General features: G+C 40.6%; 1 protein-coding gene across 3 annotated transcripts in view; it reads right to left on the minus strand.

The window, feature by feature from the left end:
• The window catches only part of LMBR1 (limb development membrane protein 1), a 96,007-nt gene that overhangs the window by 16,710 nt on the left and 66,086 nt on the right, over positions 1-13,211 (minus strand). For all 3 annotated transcript variants that reach the window (XM_066385605.1, XM_066385606.1, XM_066385607.1), the window contains one exon: positions 1,326-1,406. In XM_066385605.1, the coding sequence (XP_066241702.1) occupies positions 1,326-1,406 (81 nt within the window). The remainder of the gene's footprint in view (positions 1-1,325; positions 1,407-13,211) is intronic.

The raw sequence follows: 13,211 nt of genomic DNA on the forward strand, positions 1-13,211 counted from the left end.
CTCCATGGCCTCACCTCAGGCACTAAAATAGCTCAGTTGCCAAGCAATGGAATGGACCAGATAGGCAGAGCATCGCCTGGTAGGGGGCTTGCCTAGTAGATCCTGATCAGGGCACATGTGGGAGTCTGTCTCTGCCTCCCCACCTCTCAATAAAAAAATTTAAAAATTGAGGGCCAGTATTCTGTGAAATGAACTGAAATTAATATGCATTCCTTCCCCCAAAGGACATTTTCCAGTATGTCACTGCATGGACCCACAAGGTTGAGAAGTAAGGAGAAATCAGAAAGTGAAAGAAGACACACTTTGCTAAAGCAGAGCTTTCAGCAAACTCAGCAGAGCCAGAGAAAAAAATTGAAGTTTGGGCTTACTGAGGCAGTTACGATGACAGAGAAGAAGAAAGAGAAATAAGAGTCTGACAGGTAGCCACTATCCCCTTCAAGGCTTCAGTGGCTACAGGTTGAGGAGAACACAGAAAGGTGAAGCTCAGAGGCAGAGAAGCCAAGCAAAGCTCCATCAGCTTATGTTTCTTGAGAGATAAAAACTAGAGTTCAACGTTGAGGAAGAAGATGGCATGAGAGCCAACAAAAGAAGATCCAGGCTTTCAGGACCAAGGATGAGCTGTACTCCAGGAGCAGTGCCAAACTGGAAACAGACCAGCCCTGGTCAAGACCAAACCTCAGTCTCAAATGATTTCAAGCCCAGATTGATTAAATGGACCTGTCCCTACTCTGCCTACCAGAAGCAAAAGTAAATCCTCTCAAAAAAAAGAAAACATCACCCACATCTCTACAATTATCCATGAAATCAAATCCTCATAAAGGGAGGCACACATGGAAGAAGAAAAAATATTTGGAAAAGTAATAGCAAAAATTTCCCACATTAGATGAAAACTATAAATTCTCAAGTCAAAAAGAAAATAAATCAATGAACCCAAAGAATAAGAAACACAATGACAATTACTCAAAGACACATCACAATCCAACTGTTTGGTATCAATGATAAAGAGATTTGAAAAGATAAAGACACAGTAAAAGATAAGGATGACAGATGATTACCTATCAAGAATAATGCCAGAGAAAAGACAATGGAGAGATACCTTTAAACATCAGTATTTTTGAAAATTCATTTTGTATACATACAAAAAAAAGGGGGGAGTAAATACATGTTTATCCTCTCCCAATACTGAAACACGGTCTTTGTCAATGGCTTTGGAGAGACAGAAAACTTATAAACTAAAGATTTTTTTTTTAAATATTTCAGACTACAGGAAAGTCTTTAATAAGAAACCAAAAGCAATACACAAGTCGGGAAAAAATGTACAATACCTAATTTTGTTTTAAGAGTCTTGACATTGTCAAGTTCTTGTTCCAACTCCATTGCATTGTATTCCACTGATGAAGACAGTCCTGTTAAAAGCAAAAATACTTCAGAAGTATAGTGACAGAACTAAGAGTATACACATTTCATTAAAATATAGAAATAGCACATTGCAAATCCTGACCGTTGAGAATAAACACAAATGTTGTGATTTATAGAAAATTATATTTATTTTTTTACCACTTAAAACTTCCAAGTTCTCGCTGATTAAATACTATGTTTCCTAGAAAATGTGTTACTTTGGTAAAATTCTTATTTGATCTATTATTAATTTTTATTAATTATAAAAGTATCATATATTTATTATAAAGTAAAAGAAAATCAAGATCTCTTCTCCGTCCCAGCTTCCTATATAGTGACAAGCTGTTGTTTGATTGATTCTTCCATATCTTTCTTCATATTCATGTCCATAGTCATACATGCATATATATCTTACATATGGTTTTATTACATAGTTTATAAGAGTGGGTCAACCCAGACACATTACTTTACCAGTTGCTTTCCTAGTCAATGAAACATTCACGTTAACAGCGACAAGTCCTTAGCAGCTAAATAATATTCTCCTTTTTTTTTATTAAGTGAGCGGTGGGGAGGCAGAGACAAACTCCCGCATGCACCCCTACCGGGCTCCACCCAACAAGCCCCCTACCACGGCAATGCTCTGCCCATCTGGGCCACTGCTTCATTGCTTGGTAACCAAGCTATTTTAGTGCCTTAGGGGAGGCCATGGAGCCATCCTCAATGCCTGGGGCCAACTTTATTTGAACCATTCTAGCCATGGCTGTGGGAGGGGAAGAGTGAGAGAGAGAAAGAGAAATATAGAGAGGGAGGGGTGAAGAAGCAGATAGTCGCTTCTCCTGTGTGCCCTGATGAGGAATCAAACCTGGGACTTCCACACACCAGGCCAACACTCTACCACTAAGCCAACCAGCCAGGGCCAGTAATACTCCATAACACAGATATACTTCAGTTTTACTCAAAATTATTACATTTGTGAATATTCAAGTTTTCCTCAATTTTCTGCCACTAGAAATAACAACACTGCAGTAAACACTTCTGTGTCTATATATCCAATATATGCTGGCTCTATTATTTCTGTAAAACACATTCCCAAAATTCAGACTACTGAATCAAACGGTGTGAGCATTTACATATGAGATTTTTAAAGGTTACTTCCCCCAAAATATTTTAACTTATTATACTAGCTTAAATTATCAGAATAATTTACATTTCTATCAACAGCTTTTGAAAGTACCTATTTTCCAATATTTTCCCTGGCACTGGATGTTGTAACTCTTGAATTTTTGCCAATTTGACTTGTAAAATCTTTTCCTTATTGTTACTTAAACATGCATTTCCCTAAATGCAGTTGAGCATCTTTCCATGTTTATCCAACACATGGCTTTTCTCTATTCAGGTTATCTGCTTTGTTTCTCTAATAGTTTGTATATCTCCATCTTCTTCTACTTTACCTGTTGAATTCTGAAATAGGCATATTAAAATCCCCACCTCAAGTCCATTTTGATTAGGATCTCTTGGGTTTTATTTTTTTCATTATGTGTTTGCATTTGTCTGAGTTTGAGGAGTTCCTATAAGACTGTTACATCTTCCTTATGAATCACATCTTGTATCATTCCATAATGACCCTCTCTGTGCTTAATGCTTTTCAATGCTTAAATTGTTTTGTGGACTTTAAAGTTTACTTTATTCTTATTTTACCTGCCTACTTATTTACATATCAGAAACAAGGAAGGAAAGATTCAAATTAAATACACATACACACACACACACACTTTGAGGGTTAACCTTTACAGTTAGCATTCACTGGTTATAAACAACTGAAATTGACTCTGATAGTTAAAGCAGAAAAGGAACTAGAGGGAGACAGACCAGTCTTCAGGGAGTGGGCAGCTTCTTTACCTGCTGCTACTGTTCCCTATACACCTAAAATCAGGTCAGACACTCTCTCAAACTGTGACACACCATCTGGAGGGCCCAGCAAGTTCTGTTCTTGGGGGACAGGGGTTAAATTGGACAGAAACACAGATTCAGGAGGAAGAAGCCCACTACTGTGGGGTCCTCAATGTGTACACAGCACTATTTTCACAAGGGAAAGGACTGAAGGAGTCAGCCCCATGCAGGCATAAGACTGGAAGTGCACTGGGAAAACTTTGGGAACTCTTTTCAGAGCCCATAGTCCTACCCAAACTCCCAGGACAGGTGAATACTGACCCTCCATCCATCACTGAAGAAAAAAAGTCAACACCCTCTCGTTTGGAGAACCGGGGTCTTGAATGCCCTGGAATGTTTAAACAGTATTTCCAGAACTCATGAGTTTAATCATTTTACTTGTGAATATACCATTCATAAGAGAATGGGGTAAAGACAGTACAGAAATATTCATGAAGTGAGTCCCCAAACTACTCAATTTTAACTATAAATTTAGTTTCAAGTTTCTGGTAGGCAAAGCAAAAAGGGAATAATTAAGTTACAAGTTAATGGATATTTCCATATAAACCAGGGGTCTCAAACTTGCGGCCCGCCGAACAATTTTGTGCAGCCCGCAGACTAATCCACGAAGTTCAAAATATTTTGGATAAAATTAAGTAAGCCTAGGGGCCTACTTGTATTTTTCATTTCTCTAGCGTCCTAGCTAGATATTAGCTTAATTAACAGCAGTTGTGATGTGAACTACAGTTTCTGGTCGTTTTGTGACACTGAGTAAACTGCATGTACGATTGTGCTTGTTGTACTGATTTTTTTTTGTTTTCCACTGCAGTGAGAAAAGTGTTGCGTAACAGTTGCCTTTTGTAGACCTAGTGCGGCCTGCCGAACGGCTGTGATCTTGCTCTGCGGCCCACATGCTGAGTTGAGTTTGAGACCCCTGATATAAACCATGTTATAATATTCCATATAACAAGGAGATTGATAGTTTAAGGTGGCATAGCATTATGAAATTTTCAAGTGTTTTTGAATATCACAGTCTTCATAAGTACATTTTAATTTTTACTCAGTCTTTCGTAAGTAATATGGTATCAAGAGTTAATGATCATTTAACTTCTATATCTGATCAATTACAAATACAATTCCAAACTATATCCCATTCCCTATACTTGTAAAGAAGTATCATTCCAGCAACCAGCTCAGCGCTACAAAAAATAATCCGCTGAGTGTTCAGAATTCTGGAAGGTGGTAGGATTCAAAATAGACTGTATTGCTGCTACCACTTTAAAATGAAGAGAAATTACATAAATGCCTACTTTGTGGGCATGGTATCTAAAAACTGCGATACAAATGCCTAGATCAATCGACATAATCTTTTTCCAAAGGAAAATAACAAAAGTGGCATTTCTGAAATGCTGTGTTTATTTTGGGTTAACAGAATGGAGGCACAGTGAGCTGTTAATTGATACTGACTTGCATACAAAAATCAAGAAAACATTCTTACTGTCCTCAAAGAAATCATGCATTTATTAAATGACCAGATTCATCTGGAATAACAGATTTCAAAGACATTCCCATCCTTTACTGTACACATCATCACCTATGTGAAAACAGTAAGCCTTCTGTCTGAGCAGAATGCTCCACTGTAAGTGACCAGAAGGATATGATGGCTGTGGGAGGAACCATGACAACTGCAAACAAATCCCGGAATGTCACACAGACCAAAGTTGCACCAGCAAAATCACCACAATATCCTGAGAACTGTATCATCACTACTTTATTTCAGAACGAATCCACATTTTCACCATCAGCATTGTCTAGTCAGTAAGTCAAATTGGTAGACAAAACCTGTTTGGACTAGTCAGGAAAAATAAAAAGGGATTCTCCAAGACAACCACAAGGCAGCTTCATTTAAGGTCAATTTAACGGTATTATTCTGTTTTCCTTCCAGCCTGGACACAAGATTTCACTACCTCAAAGGAGGCTGTAAGAGTATCTATTCACATTCCCCCAGGTGATTGGCAGTTCAACACCAATTAGTTCAAAATTACACTGTTACTAGCGTGCAATAAAAACAATACCTTTCATCTTCCTAACATCGGTAAGAATGACTTTCAGAGTCAATAACTTTGATCAAATAAGTATTTTTGATCCTGCCCCACCTGTCTCTTTGGATTTAGGAAAACTAATAGCTGAAGGCAACTTTTCCCAGCTTTACTCTTAAGATGAAAAACGAGTGTGGTATTGGAAATGTTTTGATATTTTGCTTCCAAGATAACAGAATTTCCCAAAGTCCAGCACTTTTTCAATATCTGAGCTGTCCTTATACCTTTTCTTAATACACAGAACATCCCTGACTGACATTCAGATGTTAAAGGGCAGACACTATTTAATTGAAAATATACAATATTGTATTTGTTAAAACAAATATGTCTCCAACCTGGTATGTAAACAATCCAAACATGGAAAGCAATAAAACCATCTCCCTAAACAATACAGTGCCCTACACTTAGTCTCATAGTGAATATTATTTGGAAGTAGATACCTCCAGTATAAACAGATCATTTTCTTATTTAAACCTTTAAAAATTTTTAATATTTACTTATTGATTTGGAAGATAGAAAGAAACATCAACTTGTTGTTCCACTTAGTTATGAATTCATTGGTTGCTTCCTGTATGCGCCTTGTCTGGGGCACTACATTGGTATATATCCCAGGGGTCGGGAACCTTTTTGGCTGAGAGAGCCATGAACACCACATATTTTAAAATGTAATTCCATGAGAGCCATACAACCTTACGCATTATCCAATAAAAATTTGGTGTTGTCCCAGAGGACAGCTGTGATTGGCTCCAGCTACCCGCAACCATGAAAATGAGCAGTAGGAAATGGATTGTAATACATGAGAATGTTTTGTATTTTTAACGTTATTATTATTTTTATTAAAGATTTGTCTGCGAGCCAGAGGCAGCCATCAAGAGCCACATCTGGCTCGTGAGCCATAGGTTCCCGACCCCTGGTATATCAGGACGAGGCACCTGAATCACCCGGCCAAGGCCTCATTTAACTTTTTAATTTAGAATATAACCTAAAACTAGTTGATTAGAAGATCTGTTACCTAAGTAAAAAGAACTCTTAGTATATGTGCTGTCAAAGCGAGCATCTAAATAATAACTTTACATTTTTTATTATTATATATACTTGTTACTTTAAACTGACCAAGGTGATCTCTGTCGCCAAGAATGTGAGCTCACTCATGAACTATCCATTATTTCAAGTCACTTGGACAAAAAATTTTCTTGTTAAGTACCAACACTCCTAATAACTCACAGAGTAAACAGTCTCCAGCCCATGAACCAGCACTACATACTGTCTACCCCAGAGCCATGGCTGAGGAGGCAGACCCCAGAGAGCTTGTGAAAGACCGAAGCCTGGACACTTAAATCTCTGCCACACCTTTTCACATTGGACAGACACCTACAGAGGTGACAGACCACCCACACATTCAACAGCTCTAGTTCTATTCAATGTGCAATGCTAATATTCGTTAAAACAATAGTTTCTATTTACTTCTGACATATCCACAAATACATGGCTAAGTATGAAACCAAGAAACAAGAAAATTTCAATATCGAACACAATTTTGGAAATGCAGATATACTTTCATTATAACTGATGACAGGTAAGACAGAAAATATTAAACAATCATTTAGGAACATCCTATAAAAGCTCTGTACAATTCAAGTAACAGTTTGGCTTTTTTTTCCCTTTAGATATGTGTTATTGCTAGATCTTAACGTAGATTATTTTTCAAACTTCACCTATATACATATGTGTGTGTTACTATCAAGAATACCATTATCCAAATAGGTTGTGGTAGAATGAATCTTCTGTTAAGAAATTTGAACCATTCATATAGAGCAATATCTCTAAATGTCAGAGACTGTATGATATTGGACTCAAAATTAATTTATCGTTTGTTATCCAAAAGTATTCCCCATCCATTGATATTAGCTTACATCTCCTCGGTCACATCATCTCATCTTGCAACAAATAATCAGTTTGGGCCACATTTTATTTTCTAGAAAGTGATTATATGACCCCAAAAAACTGAATAAGTTGTAACATGGTATCTTTCTGCTTCAGACCCTTAGACCCAAATGTTGATACCTTACTAGAAAGAAACCATTTACGTACTTAGTATTGCTAATAAAATGAATAGTCTTTCCTGTTAGCTCAGGAAGTCAAGAATGACTAAGTACTTTCTTCCCTCACAGTGCTGCCAAAGGAGGCACCATTCACTGTCAACAGTTTTTGCTACGTGTGTTCTAAAGGAAAGCGGACATATGATCACCTTCATCCTGTCTATACCCAAACCTTTCTCAAAGTAGCTCAGAGTCGGACAAATCTGAGATATTTTTTATGTCAGTGATATAACCAACAGTAAAGAGTAGTGTAGACTGTAGAAGAATACCTAGAGAGTCTAGATGAGAGCAAGATGGAGGACCTAAGATAAAATTTGACCTAAGTTTCCTTCTACCGTAAAAGGTACTAGAAAAAGACATCAGATAAGTAAATCCACAAACTGTCTTGGCCAAGAAGACAGGAAATGCCTCTGACAGGACACTATGACTCTAGAGCAAGCACAAATACCTCCCTAAGCCTTGGCATCATCATATAATTGCCTGGCAAACTCAACTGTAAATGGCAAGATCTAAGAACTGATGAGGACAAAATGCTTCTGATGGGTCACGAAGGTCCATGAAAAGGTCAATGGGTTGGATTTTTTTAAGTCCTTTATTTTTCAGAATACAAAGGTATTACTACCTGATACTCAGCAAAAATGAAATAAGTACATCTTGTGTGCTCTTATGAATAAAGGATTGACCAAGCCTCAGTGAAACAAAGCTTTAGAAAAGATTAGAATCAAGCAGAAAAGTAATTGCTACCAAAAGTAACAGAGTAACTTTTTATCATGAAGATGAAAATAGTACCTAACAAAACTGCACTGAATCATTAAGTTCAAAGCTTACAATATTTTAAAATAAATTACATTAAAAGAACTGTAAAGGTTTTGAACTTAAACAACAAAAACTAATTCCTGTTCATTATGGTACTTCTAAGTTAACCCTACACCCATAGGCTACACATACAAAAACTAATTATTTCAATTAATGCTTCTGTATTGCGTAAACATGTAACATGCTAATGATATACACATTCCCTGAATCCTGGGCAGGAATTAAAAAGGACTTTCTACCACAATTAGTGTAATGGGACTTTCTGTTGGGCTACTCACAGGGGTCTTGGAGTAGAATAGATCTTGACTGCTCTTATTTCATGGCTTAACAACAGGGAAAATTCATCTTTTCTGCTTTCTCAGAACACCCCTCGATCCCAGCTTGTCTTCAGGGGTCTCCTCTATAGGTTTTCCTGGACAATCTGCCCATGTGACTCTGTCTTTCATGCTATGACCAGATTTTACAGCTTCCTTCCTCACATCTATGGTAAAGTGACAACACATCACCACACACGTTTTTCATCTACCTGGTGTCTGGCAGCATCACAGGACCAGGGCAGAGAGGAGGGGCAGGAGCATCACAGGACCAGGGCAGAGAGGAGGGGCAGGAACAGGCGGGACTTCGCAACAGCAAATCACATCTCTGAGGCTCACAGGGGGGGGGGGGGGGGGCAGAGGAGGGCAAAGACGGTCTGACGGGTCAGAAGGGAGACAGTATATCCGAGTACCCTGGGCAGGAGGGAACACAGTGAGACAACTACTGCAGGGACACTGCAGGAGAGGGGTCTGCATGGGGTACAGACGGGCCCATTGTAAGCACATGGGCTTCTCTTTTGGATTGAAACAGGACACACTGGAGGACTCTGAGCACATGCCATCCACACTGAATAATCGTAGGAAATGGAGTCCTACAGAAAGTGAGTGGTAGAGTGGCCAACTGGCGATGAAGCCATGAAGACCCTGAAGGACTGCTAATGGCAGGGCTGGGTGATAATCTCCCATGAGCAGCTGGGGGAGGTCATTAGAAGAGAGAGCTCAAAGAACATCCCAGAGTGCTGCAGTCATCCATAGGGACACTGCAGTCCCGAGAACCACGGCCGTGATCAGTGGACAATGTGGCCATGGATGAGGAGCTATCCCCCGGGAAGGAGGAGGAAGGGCCTGGGAAGTGAAGAGTGACTGAGAACGGAGAAGTCATCAGCTCACAGTCTCATGATGTGAGACTTAAAGTGTTTAAACGCAGCAAAGGAGAACAGGAGGACACTTACAACAAGAGGACACCTACCAGCGCCCAGAAGTAAAATGAGGGTGTGGGAGAGAACACAGCACCCCTAGGGTGCGGGAGAAGCAGTGGGTGCTAGGACAGCCAGGTCTCTTCAAGTGACAAAAGGAGGTGGAGCATGTGAGGGCATCGCGGCTGGGTTAGCACTCTGTTCCAAGCCATAAAGCAGAACATTTCAAGAAGTAGGGGACAGTGGGACATCAGGTCAGAAATCGGGGTACAGATATATGGCGACAGCCTGATGTGCACGGGACCTGGATGCCCAGGGCTCCTCCTGGATGCTGATCAGCAGAAGAGGAAGGCCACGGTTCCTGCCACCTCTGTGCGGCCGTGTGCTGCCACGGGAAGGGGCAGGAGCTTTGTCAAGATGGTGGTGAGCTCTAGGGACAGGTCTCTATGCTGCTATGGTAACGTGGGCACCAGGAAGAGCTGTCTCACCCAGGTGGTGAGAACTGGGGCTCCCTCCTGCTCCAGGAACACAACTGCTTCACCATGTGTCTTTTTTCAAGTGTTTTAACACTATACAAAATCTTGCAGATTCTCACCTCTTTTCTCCCCTCGTCAGTCAACTAGTCCGTGACCTTGAGATGCATCTGCACAAACCTGCAGCTGGGCAGAAGACTCACAGTCATCAGAAGAGGGAGAGGGGAGTGAGAAGACTGGGGATAGGGTGGCTCCTTCGGGACACTGATGTACAATCACACACAGCTTAGTTCCACCTTATTAACATATCTTATGAGGTGATAATATTAACAAAGCAAAACCTCTGGCACCAGCATGTGTCAAACTGGAACAATGGAGAAGTCACAGGCTAGCACACCATCAAAGCCATGCTGAGATTTGAAAAGCTGGCACAAAAATTCAACTCTAGGGCCCTGGCCAGTTGGCTCAGTGGACAGAGTGTCGGCCCAGCGTGCATACATCTCAGATTCAATCCCTGATCAAGGCACACTTCAGAAGCGACCCTCTGCTTCTCTTCCCCTCCCTCTCCCCCTTCTCTCCTTCTCCTTTCTCTCATTCCCAGCCCCAGTGGCTCAATTTGAGCATTGACCCTGAGGATAGCTTGGCTGAGTCAAGCATCAGCTCTAGACAGGGGTTGCCTGGTGGATCCTGGTTGGGGTGCATGTGGAAGTCTGTCTCCCTATCTCCCCTCCTCTCACTAAAAAAAAAAAAAAAAAAATCAACACGTGATATAATAACTACCAAAACAAGTCACAGTATTCTCCAGAAAAAAAAGTCTAATTTCTTCTTGATATTAAGTATCACGTGTTTCCAGAGCCCTGGAAAGCTGGGCTCAGAGCAAACCAGGCAGCTGTCCCGCCGAGCCACATGGTCCATGTCGCATGCTCGGGGTGCCTCTAGCAAAACACATCCATATATTCTGGGTGAGTCACCAATGTACTCTGCATTATTTTTTAAATGTTTTTTATTCTGATCATACCACAATTCTTTTTAGTAGCCCAGAGTAAAATAATTAAAACTTCATTTTTAAAAAATAATTTAAGGCGTTGGCTATTTGGCTCAGCAGTACAGTGTTGGCGTGTGGAAGTCCCAGGTTCGATTCCCAATCAAGGAACACAGGAGAAGCGCCCATCTGCTTCTCTACTCCTCCCCCCTCCCTCTTCTCTCTCACTCTCTCTCTCTCTCTTCCTTTCCCACAGCCATGGCTTAAATAATTCGAGCAAAGTTGGCCCCAGGCACTGAGGATGGCTCCATGGCCTCACCACAGGCACTAAAAAAAGAATAGCTCAGTTGCCGAGCAATGGAGCAGTGGGGCTCAATGGGCAGAGCATCGCCTCACAGGAGGCTTGCCAGGTGGACCCTAGTCAGGGCAATGGAGGAGTCTGTCTCTGCCTCCCTGTCTCTCACTTAGTACAAAATTATAATAATCATTTAAAATATAACTTATAACACATTTCACATAATACTAGATTAACCACAATCATCCTGATTTCTATTAGTAATGCCTAACAGGCGTCCCCAAACTACGGCCCGCAGGCCACAATGCGGCCCCCTGAGGCCGTTTATCCAGCCCCCACTGCACTTCTGGAAGGGGCACCTCTTTCACTGGTGGTCAGTGAGAGGACCACTGTATTTGGCAGCCCTCCAATGGTCTGAGGGACAGTGAACTGGCCCCCTGTGTAAAAAGTTTGGCTACCCCTCGTAGCCTACGAGCTCCATTTTCTTAAAAACAACACATCATAAAAACTATTTTGTGGCATTGTGGTTTTCTCCCCTGCACAACATTGGTAAATACACTGTACTGATGATCACCATTCTATTCTTTTTTTTTTTTAAGACTTGATTCATTTTAGAGAGAGAGAGAGAGAGAGAGATAAGGGGAAGGAGCAGGAAGCATTAGCTCCCATATGTTCCTTGACCAGGCAAGCCCCAGGTTTCGAACCAGTGACCTCAGCGTTCCAGGTCAACGCTTTATCCACTGCACCACCACAGGTCAGGCTGATCACCATTCTTAATGTCCATTAGTCAAAATGTCCATTTTGCCCCAGAACTATTTATGTTACACCTGGAACAACCCACCAGCAGCAAACAGCAAAACTACAGGAATTGGCCCAACAGATGGTTGGAGAGTCTCACCAGAAAGGCTGACAACAACCCACCAACAGAGCAGTCAGAAGTGGTGTATGGTTGACTAATCGGTAGAGAATAAATTCTACTGGGTGGTTGCTGTCTGGTCACCCATAATCCCCTCCACATGCTAGCATTTCTGCGAGGCTTGGGTACATTGTTCATTTTGGCCTATCTCCCTTTTACAGCAACATGTTAGCCTCCTGGCAATCATTTTCCTTTCTAATTCTTTAGATGTGGTGAACCCCTTCTGATTTGAGGAGCCAAAGGATCTACAAAGATTCTGGGGTCACCTTTTTTCCTACTATGGAAGGGCACAGTGAGAAAAGGCTATGTTCTTGGTTTGATCTGGTTTTGATTAGATTTAACCCAAATTCTTGAATTCACAGAGCGCTATATTTTACTTTTTCTAGGTCCTAGCCTCCTGACTCCATAGGTCAGAAACAGCATATTGCTCAAGTGGAAACAGTCCCACACTGTAGATATCTGTTTGACATCTATTCTTTATAATTCTGTTTATTATACAACAGGATGAATCTAAAGACACATTTATCATTGTATTTACCACTGTAATGAAATGTTATAAAATTGAGAGTATTGATTAAAGTTATAATTCTGGAATTAAATAGGCTTAAATCTTAAAGTAGCTGTGATAAGATTAGCAGAAGAAAAGACACATGTAGTTCCAGTTTAAAAGTTAATAGTATCAAACTACATAATATTACTGCCCTGGACAGGTGGCTCAGCTGGTTAGAATACCATCCTGAACACCCAGGTTACAGGTTCAATCCCTGGTCAGGGCACATACAAGAATCAACCAAATAATGCATACATAAATGGAACAACAAATCCATTCCCCTCTCTCTTGCCCTCTCTCGCTCTGCTCCTCTCTCTCTAAAGTCAATAAATAAAAATTGTTTTTAAATACACAATATTACTGACAAGAATTCTCCAGAATAGACACAATCTGAAATTCTTTCATCTAAGAACAAAGCTCTAA

Source organism: Saccopteryx leptura, chromosome 5, assembly GCF_036850995.1.
Source record: "Saccopteryx leptura isolate mSacLep1 chromosome 5, mSacLep1_pri_phased_curated, whole genome shotgun sequence".
Lineage (NCBI taxonomy): Eukaryota > Metazoa > Chordata > Mammalia > Chiroptera > Emballonuridae > Saccopteryx > Saccopteryx leptura.